Source organism: Balaenoptera acutorostrata, chromosome 11, assembly GCF_949987535.1.
Source record: "Balaenoptera acutorostrata chromosome 11, mBalAcu1.1, whole genome shotgun sequence".
Taxonomy (NCBI): Eukaryota; Metazoa; Chordata; class Mammalia; order Artiodactyla; family Balaenopteridae; genus Balaenoptera; species Balaenoptera acutorostrata.
The window spans coordinates 44,380,857-44,403,428 of record NC_080074.1 but is presented as its reverse complement, the minus strand read 5'-3'; the positions used below and the strand labels follow the sequence as shown (position 1 = coordinate 44,403,428).

The following is a 22,572-nucleotide window of genomic DNA, read 5'->3' as shown; positions in this document are numbered from 1 at the left end:
TGAACTCATAAAAGTGCTAACAAAAGATCAAGATGAAAAAAAAGAAATTAATTACATGGGACTGAGTGAACTGATGAGGATGAGTATAATTTTTGTGACTTTCTGTCTGAATTAAAAAAAAAAATCCCACAAGGACTCAGAGGCAAAGAATATACAAATCAATTTTCACTGCAAAGCAAAGGAGCTGTTACAGTGGAGGATTACTGGACTGAATGTCAATATTATGACATAGTATAAGTGTGTTTCATGTTTGGTAATTGCAATCATTGTTGCTTTTGTTGTGGTCATCCATGTACAATGCTTGGTGTCAGTCTATCTCTTGTAAAAATAAAATACAGTGTGTGTGTGTGTGGAAAAAAAAAAAAAAAAATCAAGAACAGCAAACCCTGGGGAAGGGAGAGACTCTGATTTCCAGAAATACCACATTATAATATTCAAATGGCTAGTTTTCAGAAACAACAATGAAATCACAAAGTATGCAAAGAAACAGGAGAATATGGCCATTGAAAGGAACAAAATAAATTGACAGAAAATATCCCTGAAGACATTGAGTCATTGAACTTATTAGACAAAGATTTAAAACAACTGTATTAATTATGCTCAAACAGCATGGACAAAATTAAAGGGAATGATGAAAATGATATATGAATAAAATGAGAATATCAATAAAGAGATAGAAATTATAAAAAAGAAACCAAATAGAAATTCTGGAGCTTTAAACCATAATAACTGAAATTTTAAAAACCTAGAGGTTTTTGAGAGCAGGTTTGATCAGCAGAAGAAAGAATTAGTAAGCTTGAAGATAAGACAATTGAAATTATTCAGTCTGAAGAACAGAAAAAAAGAAAAGAAAAAAGGTGAAAAAAGTGAAAGGAGCCTAGGAACCTGTGGAATATGAGCAAATGGACCAACAAATGTATTATATGACTTTCAGGAGGAGAAGATAGAAATAATGGTACAGAAAGAATATTTGAAGGAATAATGACCAAGAAGATCACAAATTTGAGAGAGACATGAATCTACCCATCCAGGAAGCTCAACAAACTCTATGTAAGATAAGCTTAAAGTGATCCATACCTAAACATATTATAGTCAAATGGTTGAAAGGTAAAAACAAAGAGAATCTTGAAAGCAGCAGGTGAAAAGTGACTCTTCAAGTACAACAAATGCTAAAAAATATTAACAGCTGATTTCAAAAAAGAAAAAGAAGCTGAGAAGCAAGTGAGACAATATCTTTAAACACTGAAAACAAAACTGTCAACCAAGAATTCTATATCTATCTGTCAAAACTCTCCTTCAAGGATGAAAGATAAATCAAGATATTCCCAGATAAACAAAAGCTAAGAGAGCACAGAACTAAACCCTCCCATCTGTGAGCAATTAATTTTTGACAAAGGTGCCAAAAACATTCAATGGGGAAAGAATACAGGCATACCTTGGAGATATTGTGTGTTCAGTTCTAGACCACCACAATAAAATGAATATCACAATAAAAAAAAAAAAAATTACTTTTACAGAGAAAAATCTGTTGGTGGATAATCAATCAACATATTTACAGCTTGAAGTGAAGTGACAGATTTATAAATAACTCCTGTGTGGTTCACATGATTGACAGTAAGAAGATGAATTAGGAGAAAAGTAATTCTGATAAATATGTCAGGGGACCAAATAAAAAAAAAAATGAGTGTAAATACCAGCAGCTGTGCACCTTGGTATTTACCCAGATGAACTGAAAACATATGCCCACACAAAACCTGAACACAAATGTTTGTAACAGCTTTATTCATAATTGCCAAAACTTGGAAGCAACCCAGTTGTCCTTCAGTAGGTGACTGGATAAACTATGGTACATCCAGACAAGGGAATATTATTCAGCACTAAAAAGAAATAAGCTATCGGGCCATGAAAAAACATGGAGCAACCTTAAGTGCGTACCACTAAGAGAAAGAAGCCAGTCTAAGACTACATCCTATATGATTCTGACTGTATGACATCTGGAAAAGACAAAACCAGGAAGACAGTAAAAAGATTAGTGGTTGCCAAGATGAGGGAAGGGGTAAATAGTTAGAGCACAGAGGATTTCTAGGGCAGTGAAATTATTCTGTATGATACTTCAATAATTGATTCCTGTCATTAGACATTTATCAAGTTCCATAGAATGTACAACACCAAGAATGAACTCTAATGTAAACTATGGACTTTGGATAATGATACATCAATGCAGGTTCATCACTTGTAACCAATATCACTGGTGTAGGATGCAGATAGTCGGGGATGTTGTGCGTGGTGGGGGGGCAGGGGATAAATGGGAACTCTGTACTTTTTGCTTAATTTTGCTATGAATCTAAAACTGCTCTAAAATATAGTTCATTTTTTTTAAAATTGAGTGCTAAGTACCTGGGATCCTCAATGGAAAATCCATAGTCTTTGAACATTTTAACGTTCAAAATGCATATTCACTGATCTGTCACTTTGATGTGACGGTTTGATAAATAAAAAAAGAAATCATGTAATACTAATTCAATTAAATTATTTAATTTTTAGACAATAATGAAAACGATTATTTTAGGGGAGAACAGGAAGTAACAAAACTTAAGATCAATATTAATGACACGGCAACCATGTTAGAGAAAATTTGTATAAATCTATAGTTTAATAGTGTCCAAGTATTTAAACAATTCATTAAATTTTGGCAGGGGAAATTGGAAGGAAGGATGACAATTTTTTTCAGTAAGGAAAATTTTAAACCACATATTTTAATCATCATAAACTGCTAAGGATTTCAATTTTTTAACAGATTCATTTAGCTCTAAATGTCTTCAAGCATGTTATAAATCCTCCAAAGTCCCTGCTGGGTACTATAGGCTTTTAATATATTCATTGTCTCTTTCCAAATTAAGTTCACTGTTGCTATTCAATTCATCTGTCTTGTGATTTATTTCAAAGATAAAATGAATATCTTCACTTTTCATTCATGGCTATTTAATCTTGATTTTTTAATCAAAATTTGATGGCAATTATCATCTATTTAAATGTATTCTTTCCCCATCCTACATATTTTCCCTTTTTACAGTAAATCCTACATCCTGACACCATCATTAAAAACTTTTTATCAGTAATTATATTTAGACAGATTTCCTTTTCTGAATCCCAGTTTCTTAATAGTCTCTTAATAATCAACACTGAGCACTTTTAGACCTAGAAAAGATTCTGTTGATGCATTATGGGAAAGTGTTGGATTACCCAACCTTATTTCTCTTTTCCATTTTACCTTTCCTCTAATCCTGTTGGCATCATAGAATTTACAGGATAAATTTACACATAACCCCCCAATACAAATGGAATGTCAGCTATGTGTGGTGTGCTACTGAAACCGTGGTCCATTACCCAAAAGTGAGACAGAAGCCATCTTTGGAAGATAAGGTATTTACAGCAAGAGGCTCAATAAATATTTAAACCATAAGAAACTATGACAGGGGAAATTATCTGTGACACAGTTTTGCCTCTGTGATCCTTCACTTCACCACCAATAAAATGAAAACAAAAAGTATTTACCTCCAGAATCTCTGTGATGATTAAGTTGGAAAGTGTAAGTGAAAATTCAGTATTAGTCATAAAATGCCATATAAAAATCAAATACCATAATAATTCATAATTTTACCACTTCCGAATCATAAGAGAAAAAAGCACTTAGAAAAGGAAGACACTGGCTACATGTCTAAGACTTAAATGAAAATGTGAGCTATGTATGTTTATAAATCCTTTCATCTCAAATTTTTTATAATGTATGAGTATTTGGTTTGGTATCATGATGCATAAAAATAGTAAAGCCTGTTGAAAACTCCAAAACAAAGAGAAGAGCCAAGAAAAGAATATGAAGAATTTAATCAGATAGAATTCAAGTTTATCCCCAGCGTATTTGCCTTTTATTCTTCATTTCAGTTATTTACATTTCCATCGATTATCAACAAGGATGTGCATGCACCTTGAGATGTTCACAAAATGTCCACGATACAGAGGTTCATAATTAGGTTATATGTTATATTCAGAATCCCAGGGGAACTAATAGATTCTGGAAATACTGATTAAGCAAGATGAAGAATTCTTAAACAGTTTCAACTACAACAGTTTTAAAGACAAGTACAAGCTTAATTTGCCACAAAACACAAAAAAGTAATTGATTGAAGAATATCTCTTTTATGCAAAATATACATTTTAGGATATAATTCAATTAATATTCTACTATATACTGACATTGTTCCTTGATCATTTAATAAAAAAATACTCTCATTGCCAGAATTTTATTTTTTGTAATATTAATAATTGAGGTAACAATGACAAAGCACTTAAACTATAAGTAATATTAGTGAGTTTTTTAAGTCAAACAATTTTTCATAACTTAAACAAATGTGGGATTCAAAATAGGTCAGTTTTGATAAATAGGCACTGAAAATTTCACAACATAATCTGACAAGCCGATCATATAAGTGGTTTATTAAAAAAATGATACAGTTAGTGTTTGTGGATCCAACCAACAAAGGAGAAATAAGGGAAATTAAGACAGACCTATACTACACCAATATCACTGCTTTTATGATTCACAGCACAATCTACTGCAACTCCATGAGGTGGTAATTCACAGAGGTATGGGCCTTACTTGAAGCTCCAGAGATGTTGATCATGAATTTGGCTTCCTTTGATGTGAGATGGCCAAAGCTGTTGACCCATGCACACACGCTGGTATTTACAGTTGTTTCATGGACGCTGGCCAGTCCACAAGCAGACCACTCATATGGGGAGCACCAAATGAGTTCCAGCCACAGTTCTTTTACAAACTTTCAATGCCTCATGAAGACGGGAGGATCTCTTCCAAGTGCAACCTGGTCACATCAGGGCACATTCAGCAGCAGAAATCTGTTTCCAGTACAGTCCTTGGTATGGCTAAATTCCACAGTCCCTTTTTCAGCAGTCAAAAATCCATGATAAATTCTGTACAACACTGCAGTCAATAACAGCAGCACCAGACAGTATATTAATTTCTTTACCATAAAGCTGTGTGTAATTATAACTTTCTATGTGTGGTGTTATCAAAAGCATCACTGAATCTCTAAATATCAGATGTTTATGTCTGGGTAAATACATTGCTGTACAAGGTCTTTGACATGCAGGTCATGCTCTAGGACTTGGGAATATAAAGTAGTACTTGTTATGTGGCCAATCATAAAAGTGACAATTGTCTTCCTAACTGAAAATAAACATGAGCATTAGGAATTAGCAGTCTCTAGGATCCTAAATGCCTTAGAAATATTGTTTATCTCTCAATTTATAGTATGACATTTTTCCTCCCTCTCATGCCCAGTACACCAGACACACTACTGCTATTGCATTTGTAGGGATGTGTAAACAGAATTTCTTCCACTTGGACTGAATAAGACACCCTGGGGGTTTCATTGGAGTGAACAAGCAGAGAGGCTTGTTCCAAGTAACAAAGAAGGCAAGGGGCAGGAGAGAAGACCCAGTACTAAAATCATGAACACCTTATCAAGGCATTTCTGTGCTTCATGGAGACAGATGGCATATACACTTAAGACAGGGAGCTAAGACAAACGGACAGAACAACATACAGGACAAAGCACCTGATTAAATACTGCCTGAAAATCTGTTTAATCCTGTGAGTCAGAAATTTAAGGCTGGTCAAGAAAGCTTCCTGTGAACAACAATGCTCCTTGTTGTTTGCAAAAAAAAATTAATAATTAAAATAAAGGAAGGGGGTAAAAATGACAAGAGCTTTGAATGATATTTGGCACTCTGCCTCTGAAAATGATGACAAATTCTGGGATTTAAAAGAAAATATGACTCTAGTACCAAGCAGCAATTCCTATCTAAACAATGCAAGCCTGGCTGGCAGTTACCTTTCTCTCATGTTTTGTGCCTTCCCCAAGCCATTAAGTAAGAGATCTGGCCTCAGCTTGCGTGTAACCAGTAATGACAACCTCTTTGCAGTTATCTGTGTGCAAACAACCAGAGACATTCAGAACTCCAATACAGCATTTTGGAACAAAAGTAAATCAATCAAGAAATTAAATCTTTTAAAACAAATATTTTTTTCAAAGAATAAGAAAAAAAAATGTCAAGGAGAAACTCGCCCTCCATGCCCCACAATTCAACATGCAGAACAGTCGACCAGTGCTTTCACATCAGCAGGATGGTTCGATGCAAGTACACATATCCCGAGCCATCCATGGTCCCCGAACTTTGCGACATTGCTTTCAGGTGATAGAGACAAGATGGTCCATGCAAATGAGCTGACCAAAGTCATGTTGTGAGCAATCAAAATAGGATCCCAGACATCTTCAGAATGGTTTAGAGAGTCACAAGAAATGAAGTTCCCATGAAGTGGTTGGCATTTGGAAGCACACTGGTTTAAATATATCTCCCTGAAGATATGTTTATGTATTAGGTAGGGTACTGGCCAATATCTGATGCTATCTGTCATTTTATTGCGAAAGGAGATCAGGGCAATTAATATGGAGAAGTAGTAGCACTACCAGGATAAGATTCACTTAAAGCCAGGATAAGATTTGTTGGCTACCCAAATGGCATTTCTGACTTCAGATAGTAGTATCATGCAGGATTGGTACTGTATTAATGGAGCTTGGAGCAAGTCTATGTTTAATTATTTCCATTATGGGGTAAACAGTACTTGAATTAAGACAATTTAGCCGACTGATGCAGTTTGGTTTACAAGATAGATGGGATGGGAGATCGAGAGCGCCTCAGAGGACAAGGAGAGTTGTAGGGTGATGTTACTGGAGAGAGCCTCAGAGCATTGCCTGCCAAGCCCGCTATGTTGTTTAAGCTTCGGGATTTTTCATATCCTTTTATGAAAAAATGCACAGACATCAGTTGAATTCAACCAGAAAATAGACAAAGACAAACAATATCATGCAGGGTAATCAAAAGTGCTATTTTTGAGCTCAAAGAATTTGTTTACAAAGAATTCAATATTGAGACAATTTACTACTCTAAAAAAAAAAAAAATGAAGCTCACTGTAGCTGTCACTTCCAAAAGATTAAACCAGCTATCACAAATTACTGTTGCAATACTTCAAAATCTATTCGTTCACAGATTACAGTTTGTATTGATGTAATTTTGGCATACACAATATCAGAAAGATTTTAAGAATTAGGCAAAGCAACTTAAGTAAGATATAAATTTGGCAAATATTTTTAAATTTCAGATTTAAAAAAATGAGCTATTTTTTCTCTTTTCACTTTTTATTATTACCAAGCTAATAAAGCATGCTTAACTTTAAGTGGACAACTCTTTTCCAGCATATTTAATCTTCCAGCCTTATGAGGTTAAAAGGATGATTCCTAAATAATGGTTTTTAATGCCATTATCTAGATGATGTAGAATGAATGCCCATTTCTAATCCCTTGTATTTTAAAAAAAAAAGTAAAAAGAAAAGAAATGAATACAAATTGAGTGATAATTTTAGTAAATTAAAGTCTGATTTTGATTATATATTTTCAGCTGACTCTCCTCTGCCAGGAATTGAGAACAATTTGATCTTAATCCACCTTTTCTTTCTATTATCGTGCATTCTAATCTTTTGTTCATGATCATCATGAACTTACAGAATGAAAGATACTTCCCACAAGCTCTAACCTATTGCTTGGCCTTAGCTACTCAAGCAACACCCCATCAAGGTCACCTTTGGAAGGATTCATATATTGCAGTATTTTTTATTAGAAAAGATTAGAGGCAGGTAAATGAGGAAGGGAGTACCTAGCATAAAGTTAGAAGTAAAATTTCTTAAAAGCTAGGCAACTATTAGCTGAAAAAGTAGTTATATTATACAGCTTAGCAAGTAAATGTTCTGAAAGATCCACTGAAAAAGTGTTGTAGATAGGAAAACAAAATAGCTCTACTGTGGGGTAAGGTTGGAATAATAGGAACCCCCCCCTACATATACACCCACAAACTTTCAGCAGATTAGATGTCTTCTTTGATATTTTGTAAATGTAAATTTATGTCATCCATTAACTACAATAAAGTTCTCTAGGACATAATTTCTGCTAATGAGAAAATTATCTGCCTATATATTTTGTTAGTATTTTGAGCTATAAAGCCTGGGAGGTGGTATATATTTCACTCTCCTCTGGTGGCTGATGGAATAGTTAATGGGAGAATGTCTTAAATAATTAAAAAGGAATTGCAAGTCATTTTTTCTTACATAGGGATCTTCACATGCCTGGTGGGCTAGTTATCACTACTCTTCTGTAATGCAATTGGAAATATAACTGGGAATTGTAGAAAGAATAATTTATACAAGTTGACTTGGATTTTTAGTGTAACCGAAAAATGTAAACTAGACTATAAACATTGATTGGTTTTGATTAAAAGCAAACTAGTGAATATGTATGAAACAAAGAGGTTGTTAATAACTAAAAATCATCCTTATAAAAATGTACCTTTTGTTCCTCACAGTCACCATGTTCTCTATAAGACTTCCAAAAAGGTAAAAAATCTGTTTGACAATTTACATTAATCATGCTAGTTACATGTAAATCTTGGTTGCCATTCTCAATTTTTACTTTTCTGAATTATAGTTATTAATATAGATATTATTTATTCTATTTATAGGTCTTTTATTCTTAATAACTATGATTTCAATGTCCATTTGAGAAGGCTTCCCTTATAATTTAGTAACAAGTACTTAATTAGTAAGATTATAAGTTATTCATATAAATATATTGTTCCTTTATTCTGCAGGTTCATTTATGAACAGAAAATTTGATAAAATTTTGCCTTATCAAACTTCTACTGAATGGAATGACTAAAAATATAATTCATGAGAATAAACAATGTTGAACCCAATACATGGTATACATTTTATACAGCTTTTAAGAGCACATATTAGTTTGGGGCAGTATTGAAACTGCCTACTCATGTACTATCAATGGGTATGTTTGTGTTCATGTAAAATGATTTCATAAAACTACTATATAAATGAAGACACAGGTTCTAAGTTTTGGGAGTTTACTCTTTTAGGGAATCCACATGTTTTCTTAATGTATGCCCAACTACATTTACATTTGTTGATAGAAAAATAATACAATGGGAATCCAGTCATTTTTCTCATCTACATAGGGGAGAATTTTCATAACTCTAAAATCAGGTTAGTGTAGAAACCAATTTGAAAAGCAAGGAAGAAATCATATAGGAAATAAATATCTGAGTAGGAGTAATAGGAGACATCTCTAATCTACATAAAGGAAAAAGGAGAAGAAATGAATGGATTTCTAATAGACATGACAAAATAAGACACTCAGAAGATTAAGTGAAATTAGCCAGAAATGTTACCAGACCTAGGAAAAGAACACAAATCTGCAAAAGAATTAAGCAAGAATGAAAACGAAGTTGATTATGGTGAGAAATGACAAAGAATAAAAAGCTCATAGATGAGTATTCAAAGATGTTCTCACTGATAAAATTTGTATTTGTGAAATAAGATTGAATGTATAGTTTTCTCATATAAACTGAATATCTTATGAATTGCTTTGCTCATGAAACTTTGCTATTTTATGGAAAAACTATATTTATATAGTGCTTTATAATTTGCAAAGTCTTTTTTCATATGTGATCCCCTTTGACAGTTTAAAATTCAAAATATTTTCTAACCTGGAAAAAAGAATTCTATCTAGATCCTTAAACATGTAACCCTAGTATAAATATTGTATGTGATACTTTATTGAATGATGCTCAAAATACACATAAATCTAACCACATATTACATACAAATACATATATACATATATAAGTATATATGTATACACATGTATAGTGATTTAAGATTACAATGCACTTAAAATACTATGTTCTATATTATTATTTAGATATTATTATTTAATATATGTACATATATTTTGTTCAAATACTATGATAGAATATTAACTATCTTTATAAAATATTTAAAAATTGTTGTAACATGATATTTAAATGTAAAATAGCAAAAAATCAAATAAATCTATTCAGATCATTGAAATACATTTTGGTGCAAGGGATAGATGTAGAGATTGAAAGTTCTTAGAATGAAGAAGGATTTAAAATATTACATATTAAAGAAACAAAAGAAGAGTCTTTTGTCTTCTCTTTCAGGACTCACAGGTATGGAGACAGAAAGAACAATATAAAGTGCCCAGGAGAAATGAAAGAGAAGCACAACATGGGTAATGAGCTATTTCAAAGAAAGTAGTCATCACAAAATAAATATTTTAGGCTTAAAATGGTAAAGTATTCAATAGGAAGAAACTGCAATGAATAGCAAATAAGCACAATATTTTTAAAATGCACTTGCACAAACATGAAAGTTTTGGAGTGGCTTTTCGTTCAAATTCAGTCAACTGCATAAGAAATTATTATTTCTTCATAAGAAATTAGTAGTTCTTTCTCAATTCTGTCAATAAACAGAGAAAAATAACCATGGCACTAAAGCCACTGGAATTCTCAAAGTAGGAGGTAATCTAAGAGCATACCAGCACTTTGACAATGGTGGGTTATAAGTGTCACAAAATATTTCTTAAGGAGAAGAAAAGGGTCCAATTGTCAGTTCGTAAAGTTTACTAAAACGAAAACAAAGACAAAAACTAGCACCTAAGGAATAGTCATAGACACTTGGCACAATCTAGGGAAACGAAACTGTGCTGGAGTGGAGCTTCAGTATCCTGTTATATTCCTTAACAAAGATGTCTGTCCAATACAATGTATTCATTCCACAAATATTTATTAAGTATCTTCTATGTGCCAGGCACTGTTCAGTGTCAATTAAAAAAATAATAAACTTAGAATTATTACTGCCCTGAAGAAAAATTCCGTAAATACATTTTGTAAGTACACAAGTAGCCTTTCCAGTGATTGGGTATATTGTTCTATATGGCTGAGGATTTTGTACCTTAGCAACCTTCCGACATTCAGGTAAACCACTGGGAAAAAATTGCCCAAATACTGGATAAGAGACAACTAGAGTACGTTTAATGTTTTACTTTGAGAAAAGCTTTATTATTGTTTTAAATTATTAATTACTTATCAAATATATGCATAGTGTAAATTAGTGAGTTTAATTCATTGTAGGAAAAAAGATAACTTTTAAAGACTGCTGAATCCATTGTATTAAAATAATTAGACGAGTGACTTAATTTTTAAATACTTCATTACAATTCTGCCCATAGACAAATGAAAAACCAAAATATAAAAAAAAGAAAGAGGGGTGAAATGCCTGTTAGATATGACAATCAAGTCGGCTGTTATGTATTTTTAAATGTTTATAAAGAGAGAAGATATGATGAGGAAGAGAGCACCATGATGGCACAGTTGCTCCTAGAAAATAATGAAAGAGCATTTTACAGCACTCCATATATTTGCAGCATTTAATTGCTAAGTCACCTGTTAGGATCTGATTAAATGCATGCCTACCTTTCCTGATCCCTCCATCAGAAGCACACGTGTAATCACCTGTCGTCAGTAGGAAACATGTTTCCCCTCTTCTGTGTTTGTCTCTGGTACTAGAGCGTCTGATGGGGAGCCTTTCTGGGGGTGATAATGGCGGCTCACTTCCTGTACTGTCGTCACCTGATAACACTGGTCACAGCACCATGCCCATTGACAGACAGTGATGGATGAGGAAATGAGACAGTACAAAGAGTTTACGCCGAATGTCCATAGTACAGTCACTCGATATACAAAACACAATAATCACATCATGATAAGAGAAAGAATTTTCATCACTCATTACAAAAATTTACGTGGAGCAAAATGGAAATGTATTGAAAAGGAGAGAAATGTTGTTTGGGAAATTTTAACTTCATTTTGGATTTTATCTAATAGGACAATAACTTTTACAAAATTAATGTGAATTCAAAATAAGTGTGATAATGAAGTAGCACACAAATTAATATCTTTCCATTTTTGACATGTTATCTAGTTAATGCAAATAGACATCTTTGAAAGTGGAGCCTACTGAAGGAAAAACTCCTAAGTAAATATTTGTCTTTGCAGTGCTTTAAGACACATGCTTTTATTATTTTCTGAAAGTAATTTTCCCCAAAAAAATTGTAATGAAAATAATCCTGAAGTTCACAAACTTTATGTCCAGTTTCTCTATTTTGAGGTGACATAATATTTTTGAGCATACCAGTGGAAAAAGATCAACTTCTCAAATGCCCTTGAAACAACTGTTTACTTCTATATGCTTGCCAAAGACTTTCACATCCTATCAGCCTAGATACTAGCTTATAACGATGTTTGCCCAGGCTGAGAGTGTGTCCTCCTTTCCATGCCCTTCATACGGGCTCTGCGCAAGTACGTGAGAGCAGTCTAATGAGAGCAGCAACATCAACTAAATTTCATCTTTCATAAAGACATTCCTGGCATAACAATTCTCAGATACATATTGACAGAATTTGCAAAACAATCTACTAAATAAACATAAGGACTGCGAATAAAACCTTTTAAAAAGCAGTTCAGTTCCAGCCAGTTTTTTTTTTTTCCATCTACCTCATAATAACTTTTGGAAGCTAAGGAGGGAACCTGTGAAAATGTCACTTGCCTTTTCTGTTTGTTTGCTTGCTTGCTTTGTTTAATTGGTGTTATTTCTAAATAACGCAAAATTATTCACATGGGATTCTAGTAAGTCATTTTTCTACAAGAAAAAGATCAAACCTACCTAAGTTATAGGGAATGCATATATCTTAACTTTTCATAGTGGACAAAATCTAAATTGTGTAAACTACAAAATATTTCATCTGTAGTAGACATAATAGACTAGAGATGACACTATTGACTATCACTGTGGCAAACTGAATGTCAATTTACAATCAACCCTAGATTATCTATGACAATAGAGAGGAATAGCAATTCAACTAATTCAAGCAGTAAATCATCCAAAACTGAGTTCTGGGAGGGAACAAAGCCCAATGCAGAGTGCATAAAGAAGGAAATCCACAGAGAAATTCAACCTTGCCATTGATTAGCCAAAGCAGATCATCTATCCCCTGAATAATGTTGGGCTGATTATATTACATAGCACCTTACCCAATCCAAAGGGATTATACTGAAATATCCTAATTTAAGAATAATGAAAACTTAATGAACCCTCCATAATATTACTGAGGAAGCTATTTACTTTGAAAAGGGACATCTTACATATCACCTCTTTGGTGTTTAGGCCTTTGAAATGTAAACGTCCATTCTTCTTACATATCTTCTTCTTGTGAATTAGGTTAAAATGCATGGCCCTATGTGGCAGAGATAAAACTGAGACAAACACGCCAAGCCAAATGACATGGAGATCAACATTTTGAGAATGAAGGATGGAAAATGTCCAGTATCGTACCATCACATCGTGCAGGGAAACAAAGAAACATTGGCACAAAAGCAACAAACAGGCAAAAGAAAAATTGGTACCATCAGCAAAGGGCATTCCCACTAAAGCAGGAGAACTCTATAGCCAGCTATGCAGACTTCTACTTAGGATTCACTTAGAAAAGCTATAATCTAGCTATCTATAAGCCTGACACAAACACATTTTTTGTGAAGGGGTAGAACGGAAAACTCATGAACATTTGTGGAAAATGAGAATGCTTGTCTTCTATTTCAGGGACATACTGGTCTATAAAGTATTTAATGGCATGCATTTGAAATTGTGCCTTACCTGATCTGTTATGTTCCGGAAGCCGATTGTCTTTGCCCAGACATGTGTCACCTTGTGTGCTATTACAGGCCATATTTAATTCTGTCTTGCAAAAAGTAGGCGAGGTTGCCTGAGGGGCAGGAGGGATGTGCTTCTTTCTTTTTCTTGGAAGTTTCTGCTTCGCCATTGCCAAGGAGTAGTACATTCCAAAATTGTTGACAATGACAGGCACCGGCATGGCTATTGTCAGTACTCCAGCCAGAGCACACAGGGCTCCCACAAGCATGCCTGACCACGTTTGGGGGTACATATCTCCATAGCCCAAGGTAGTCATGGTCACTACAGCCCACCAGAACCCAATAGGAATGTTTTTGAACTGCGTGTGCTCACTAGCTGAAGGGTCATTGGGTTGAGCTCCTACTCTCTCCGCATAGTAGATCATAGTAGCAAATATCAAAACTCCTAGAGCCAGGAAGATGATCAGCAGCAAAAATTCATTAGTACTTGCTCGAAGAGTGTGTCCAAGCACCCTCAGACCTACAAAATGGCGGGTGAGCTTGAAGATTCTCAGGATCCTCACAAACCTGACCACCCTGAGGAAGCCAAGTACATCTTTAGCAGCTTTGGATGACAGCCCACTGAGTCCCACCTCTAAGTAGAAGGGTAGGATGGCCACAAAGTCAATGATATTCAAGAGGTTTTTGATGAATTCAAGTTTATTGGGGGAAAAAACAATGCGGACTAAAAATTCAAAAGTAAACCATACCACGCACACTCCTTCTACATACGTCAAGGCAGGATCCGTTTCGATTTCATACTGTAGAACGACACTTGTGCCATTGATGACTGGTTCTGTCTTGTTTTTAACAATATTGAAAGCTTCATGTGTCTCCAGGCAAAAAGTTGTGATTGAAACCAGGATGAAGAATAAAGAAGCAAAAGCAATAAACTGTAGAGAAAAAAAAAAAGAAATAAAAGAAGAAACACAGAGTGATCTAACCATAATATATTTCAATCCAAATCTAAATGTATCAATCCCTGTAGAAGAAAAAGTATAAACATATATTTCAAGATTTCACTTGGCATGTTACTCAAGTGTAAGAAGACATGTGTAGGGAACATTCATTAGAGTTGCACTGATGATATGTTTCAAGTTCTGTTTTCAGCTTATATAGGTAAAAAGTTTTGATTTATGTTGGAAAATAATTTGACTCTTTTGTGTAAGACACTATACCTGTGAAAAGAGCATAAAAATCCTTGCAAAAGAATGTTAAAGGGCAACAGGCTGAAAAAAAAATAAATGTAGACAATGGCTCCAGATATTTTTTACCATCCTAGAAATCTTCACATATTAGATCAAGATTTACAACCATAAATATAAGGTGCAGTCCACACTGATAGAAATTTGGTAGCCACCCATATTTAACTGTATGTTTCTTCTATAATGTTCAGATTGTCATGAGGTATGAACATGAAAAAAAAGATTTGAGCTATGTTACCATTTATATTATATCAACCTAAGGCAGAGTCTTGTCCAAAAAAGCAAATCTAGGAAGAGTAGGCATCAAGACTGAAGAGAGAGAAAGAGTTAAGGAACAAATTAAAAGGCAGTCTTCTTCCTGTCCTGAAAAAGAACTCCAAATGTTAAAGTAATATGTTATAAAGTTGCGGGTTTTTTTTTTTTAATTCAACATTTCTTTGGTCAATAATATATGAATACACACCTACTAATATAGAATAATAATAAAAGTTCTCACTTATATAGTTCTTACTAGCGCCAGACACTCTTCAAAGCAACTTATGTAATTAACTCACGTCAACACTCATAACAACACTACACCATCACCTTTTACAGTCACAGAGTTTGTCACTTCTCCAAAGTCATAAGATTACAAAGTGATAGACCTGAGACACTAACTTGATAAGTTTTGCCCCCGATTCTGTTCCCATAACTACCAAACTCTCAAATGTAGAATACAAATATGTTGAAACCTTTATTTATCTTGGGATCACATACTTCTTAATATTGAAGATCTGAAAACTTGAAACCCAGTTGTTTTAGTAAATGGCACTGTTGCCATTTGTCAGCACCAGAGGCTTTCAAAGAAACTGGCAGATTCCTGGTGCTCTCTGATAATGTTCTTAGATTGAGCATGCTTAATGAATACCAAGAGACTATTCCTTGAATGTCTAAACAAATGAATTATTCAGGGAGAGGAGGTCATCAGTCAAGTGGAGGGAGGCCATTATTTAGAAATAATAGGGTATATCCCAAACCCAAAGCTCTTCCCTAATATCCTGCGTCTCAGCCATGACATTGAAAAGGTCTAAGTTTCAAAAAGAGATTGAAACCACCTCTTTTTTTTCCCCTGGTTGATCTTCAATGGACGAGATATACAGATCTCGCCAAATACATAAGAGATACACAAAAAGACTAAAAAAAAGAAAAGAAAACTTTGGCCTGAGATTATCTGCTTCAAAGAACCACCCCAGGGGGTAAGGGCAAGATAGGGGTAAAGAATTAAGAGGTACAAACTACTATGTATAAAATAAGTTACAAGGATATATAGTACAGCTTAGGGAATATTATCCAATCTTTTTAATAGCTGTAAATGGAATACAACCTTCAAAAGTTGTGAATCACAATGCTGTACGTCTGAAACATATAATATTGTGCATCAACTATACCTCAATTAAAAAGAAATGAACCACTCCAAATTATGGACTTGTTTCTATGCACTGTGTCAGTTAGTACATCATTCATATAGTATTATAAGGCATGTCATTTTCAAGGCTTTGACTTATTTTTCCATGCCTATCTTCCAACTTCCCTTGTTTTTGACAGGCGCTGAAGTGAAAATAAAAGATATATATTAAGGTGGCTTTTAATCTAAAGCACTATGAAAATATCAGAAATCATTATTATGTATATTTTAGTATACTTAAAAAATATAATTATTACCTCAGTAAGAATTACTAGAACCTGATGTTTATGTTCATTAAATGAGTTATGTTGTCAGGAAAAGGTCAAAGAAGTCTTAAGATACCACACTTGGTGGTTGGGATTTAAGTAACATGAATCATTTTGTACTTGGAAATTATTTAAATTGCCCACCCATATTCCCAGAAAAGGAATTTGCTCACATTCATTAGAACACACCTGGGGAGTTTTACACAAATGCAAATTCCTTACCTTCACGCCAGATGTCAGACACAGATCCTCTTGTCTGGGGAGATGGAATTTGCATTTAACAAGCTTCCTAGGTGATTGCTATGCATAGTAAAATTTGAAACCACTGTTCCAGTGTTTTTTCAACAGACTGATAATACAAGATTGATAATTCATTATTAAATGAACTGGAGCAGTTTTTAAATTACAAGAATTTGTAGACTCTTAAAAGGGTCTTCCTAAACCTTAATAAGAATAGTCCACTACCTCCTACATAATGGGATGTTTAGGGTCTGTGTGTGTATGTGTGTGTGTGTGTGTGTGTGTTGTGACATAATTCTGGCTTCTACACAAATACCTGTGAATAAACAAAGCAACGGAATAGTTTCTACGTATACACAATTCTAAGACACAAAACTTTAGAAACCAAAAATTGTCTGTTTTTATGTCATTGGAACTTGCATTTATAAATATTTTTATTAGCATTATTTAAAGAACTACATGATGATTTTTGTATTTGTATTATTCTTCATTGTAATCTTTATAACTCAGTATATCTTTAGCTTTTAAAGACTTTGTAAATCTGTTGGAATGTGATAACATTATAATAGGAAACTAAAAAGAGTATAAAGAATGGAAACAAACTTTGCCTGGAAATATACAACATTCACCTTAGAAGTACATCATTATTTTGCTTAAAAAAACAGTTAGATAGGTCATTTTTTATTTATAAAGGCTAAGGGCACTAGGTATGGTCTAGAACAAGAGTTGTAACTGAGAACGAAAGTATGCTTCATAATAACATGGTAGGAAATTGGAAGTTGGCCTCTGCCAGCCTGCAAGTGAGGACCTAGGAAGGAAGTTGAATTCTGAAGAGAAGGAAGTGGAAAATGTCTCTAAAGAGAAGGAGGAGAGGCCCATAATATGAGCACAAACAATTGAGAAATCCCCCACAGGTACAGCAGCAGAACTTTGGGAGACCTATGGAGAATATTAAATTCTAAGATGAGGCTTGCTCTGTTATGCCTTCAGCAAAAGGTGGTTGTACAAAACAGCTTGGTGTTGAAGGTGCTTTGAGTAATGAAGGCGTTGGACGATGGGAGAACAAAAAGAGGACATCAGTCAACCACGGGAGGCAAAATACGTACTGAGATTCAAAACCATAAAAGAGTAACAAATAAAAGTAAAATGTAATAAGGAGAAATGCAGCTCCCAGTAAAGTCCTTGGAGATATTGGGAGACAGAGCTTCCCATGGAATGAAGAATAGGATCTCAGTTTATTAGGAACTTAGTTTGAGTATCAAATGAAAGGGTGACTCCAGAAACCTTGAAGATCTAGAATTATCCAGAGGCCACATTTGGATTCCTTTAGCAAGGAACTTGTGCACTTTATCTGAACTTAAATCTAAGAGTCTTGGATATAGAAAATGTCTTCTTTTGTTCCTGACTCACTGAGTTAAGCTGAGATGGGTAAATATGAGGTTAGATTGAATAATATTAAAAAAAAATTAAAAAGGAAATAAATGGGGAAAAAGAAGGTTTTATTTGTTTTCCTCTTCACTAAACTGGGAACTGCTTAAGGACTGGAACGATGTCATATTCATTTCTGTACCTCCTGCTTCTGTCACAATAGTTAGTATTTAGTATGGCTGGATGGATGAATAGAAGGATGGAAAAATTAATAAAAGAATAATAAATTAACAAAATAATAAGGTAGACTATATTCTAGTGGGGGTAAAAATGATGTGAAAAAAGGAAATAACAGAAATGAAAAATGAAAGTGTGCATATTGAAGCAAAAAAGCCAAATTTACAGCTGAAGCAAACTGAATTGGCTCACAGGTCCAAATGTTGCCAATGTTAGCTTCCATTCATTCTGTTAATGAAGCTTGTATCTTACCAGGGAGTTGGGGAAGAAACTTATACTGCCATCTTTCTCTTCCTTTTCCCCTGTGATAAGACCACAGACTCCTACAAGCATTAAATGAAAATAAAAAGAGGCATGTTAAATACTAATTAAAATGTTAGAAAGCTTTCCAGACAAAATGTAGCATGTTGACTGAATTCACAGAACTGATATTTCACCCAAGGCAGTTTCAGGCTGGGAATATCCTACTAAAATATTGGCTTGTGTGTCTAGTGAGTAGTTACTTTTTCTCCAGAAGCTCAGTGCCCATGCTTAGCAACATAGAGTGCCCCAAACTCTCTCTCTCTCCCTTTTTTTTTTCCAATTAGCAATTATGGAGTAGAAGTCCTCAGCGTCCAGGTTCTACATAGAAGGTATTATGTCAATCAACCTCGAAGCAAACATTCAAGTAGAATCTCCAGGTATATATAATAGGCTGAGAGAAACGGGGAAATTGCGGTATATTTGTATGTTTCATCATTTTCACTTTCAGGTTAGCATTAAAATATATGTAACTGAACTCAACAACTAACATTCTCTAACACCATACACAAAAATAAACTCAAAATGGATTAAAAACCTAAATGTAAGGCCAGATACTATAAAACTCCTAGAGGAAAACATAGACAGAACATTTTTTTTTTATTAGGACTATTCTTTTTTTCTTCTAGTTTTATTGAGATATAATTGAAGAGCACTCTTTGACATAAATCACAGCAATACTGTTTTGGATCCATATGCTAATGTAAAGGAAATAAAAACATAAATAAACAAATGGGACCTAATTAAACTTAAAAGCTTTTGCACAGCAAAGGAAACCACTGACAAAATGAAAAGACGACCTAATGAATGGGAGAAAGTATTTACAAATGATATGACCAATAAAGGATTATTATCCTACATATATAAACAACTCCTACAACTCAACACAGAAAAAACAAACAACTCAACTAAAAAATGGGCAGAAAAACTGAATAGACATTTTTCCGAAGAGGAAATGCAGATGGGTAACAGGCACATGAAAAGATGATCAACATCACTAATCATCAGGGAAATGCAAATCAAAACCACATGAAATATCACCTCACACCTGTCAGAATGGCTACCATCAAAACACAAATAACAAGTGTTGGCAAGGATGTGGAGAAAAGGGAACCCTCGTATATTGTTGGTGAGAATGTAAATGGGTGCAGCTGCAGTGGAAAACAGTATGGAGGTTTCTCAAAAAACTAAAAATAGAACTATCATATGACTCAGCAATTCTATTCCTGGATATATATCCAAAAAAAAAAACCCCAAAACATTAATTCAAAAAGATACATGCACCCCAATGTTCATAGCAGCATTATTTACCATTGCCAAGATATGGAAGCAACCTAAGTATCCATCAACAGATGAATGGATAAAGATGTGTTGTAGAGATATATACGTGCACACACACACACACACACACACACACACACACACACGAATACTACTCAGCCATAAAAAAGAATAAAATTTTGCCATTTGCAACAACATGGATGGACTTATAAGGCATTATGCTAAGTGAAATAAGTAAGACAGAGAAAGACAAATACTATGTGATATCACTTATATGTCAAATCTAAAAAATGCAACTAGTGAATATAAAAACACAGAAGCAGACTCACAGATATAAAGAACAGACTAGTGGTTACCAGTGGGGAGAGGAAGGGGCGAAGGGGCAATATATAGGGGTAGAGATCAAGAGCTACAAACTATTAGGTAAAAAATAAGCAACAAACATATACTGTATAATACAGGGAATATAGGCAATATTTTATAATAATTGTATATGGGTATAACCTTAAAAAAATTGTGAATCACTATATTGTACACCTGTAACTTACATAATATTGTATAGCAACTATACTTCAATAATAAATAGCTAGCTAGCTAAATAAATAAATAAATAAATAAATAAATAAATAAATAAAAATTGAACTCAATAACTAATTCAAAAGCTCCAGAACTTACAAACATAATGAGAACCAGACTCATTAAGTGACCCTTCTCCATGCTTCCCTAGCCCAGGATCACTGATGATATTGTAGCAATTTTCACACACTTTTGTTACTGAATCTACATGCCCACAAGTTCTTCAAAGGCAAGGACTTAACATCTATCCTTAGAGCCAAGGACAAGGCCTAACCCATAACAAGAAGTAGGTGCTCAGTTCTTATGAAATTAGTAAAGCAGCACTTTTAAAAATATTTATTTGTTACGTAAAAATTCTGTTCGCCGCAACACAGAATCTGTCTTTTAAAAGTCACTTCATCTTATTAATTCAGAGTTAGAAATATGGACCTTCATTGCAAAACTTAAAGGGAGAAAAAATCTGAAGAAAAATTAAATTCACCTCTATTTTTTAATGAAAGTCAATGAGATAATTTAATACTTGGAAATAAACATTATGAGAAGATTTTTAAGACAAGTTACTTAAATATATGCTAAGGAATTTGTTTTTACAATCCCACATGAGGTACACCTATTTTTAGTTTGTATTTCGAGAGCATTATATATTTTCCAAATGGGAATGCTTCATTCCTATTGTGCTCATTCTGCTTTCCTCTCTTAAATGAAATCAATACACGAGAAGAGCAAGGACTTCCAATGATGAAGTATCAGAGCTCATAGTGCCTCCTGATCCAAAATCTCCACTTTTAGAAATTTACTCTGGTAAAATATGTATATAAAAGTACAAGGATATATGTAGGGGATTAATTTAAGCGTTATTTGTACCCAAAAAGACCCAGAAAAATGTAAATATTCATAGTCATGGTATTGTCATAAAATCGCATCACAAAGAATGATGTAGTTCAATACATACTGACCCAGAATGATCACTAGTGAAACATATTAAACAACAACAAGTGGCTCATAGTAAATACTAAGTATCAGATTCTATTCTAAATGGCTGTGGCACAACAATACACAGAGTCCAATCCCATTTCTTTCTTTATGTACAACTAGTGTATGCAAATAAATAGAAACACTATATCCTCAGCAGTGGTGATGTCTGGGTATGAGTGGTCTCAGGTGAGTGTGTTGCTAATGGAGAATCATAACTGATTTTATAAATGCCTGCAAAGTTTACATTTTTCACAAAATTTTAATCATGTATTTTAAGTTTAATTTTAAAACAAAATTCAAAGAAAGTAATGACCAAGAGAGGATTAAACCTGGATCTTCATTCTCAATGACCATTAAGCTGATTTTATTTGTCCATAGAAATTATACATTTGCAATTTTTCTTTTCTACAGCACCTGAACCTCAGCAGATGCTCTTAGTTATGTATGTATTCAAGTCCCATGTACTACTTTTGCCGTAATTAACAAGTGTGGTGGTGTTTACAGAAATGTGGTCTCTAGAGAGAGAAAAAGTCTCTTTCATTAGTAAGTCTATCCTCAAAGGCCAGCCAAACAGGGAAAACTAGAGACCAGTGTCTGCTGGTTCCATGCAGAGTTGACAATTACTTTGACTTCTTCTGAAGCCAGTAAAATCAATTTCTCTTCATCCAAATTTCACCATTTAAAAGCAGTTCCACAAACTTAACTGCATTTATCGTATTGAATTAGATTGAAGAAAGCTGATCACATACATGATTACTAAACTCAGAAATCAGTGAAGAAGATTAAGCTACAGGTAACTGTATATAATCATGTATGTGTTTATAACAAGTTATATGTTTTATGTCTATATCTACATATAAAATGTGTTATATGTATGGATATATGTGTATTATACACAGTAGGTATAGATTAAATATAGACACAAATATA

General features: G+C 33.8%; 1 protein-coding gene across 3 annotated transcripts in view; it reads right to left on the bottom strand.

Moving 5' to 3' along the window:
* Positions 1 to 4,892: 4,892 nt before the first annotated feature.
* KCNC2 (potassium voltage-gated channel subfamily C member 2) overlaps positions 4,893 to 22,572 on the bottom strand; it is a 199,660-nt gene continuing 181,980 nt past the window's right edge. For 2 of the 3 annotated variants that reach the window (XM_057556784.1, XM_057556782.1), the window contains exons 3-5: positions 13,716 to 14,643; positions 11,480 to 11,644; positions 6,151 to 6,878 (exon numbers count right to left, since the gene is read on the bottom strand). In XM_057556784.1, the coding sequence (XP_057412767.1) occupies positions 6,742 to 6,878; positions 11,480 to 11,644; positions 13,716 to 14,643 (1,230 nt within the window). In that variant the 3' untranslated portion in view covers positions 6,151 to 6,741. Of the gene's footprint in view, positions 6,008 to 6,150; positions 6,879 to 11,479; positions 11,645 to 13,715; positions 14,644 to 22,572 lie in introns of those variants that run through there. The other variant, XM_057556785.1, reaches the window with a different exon arrangement.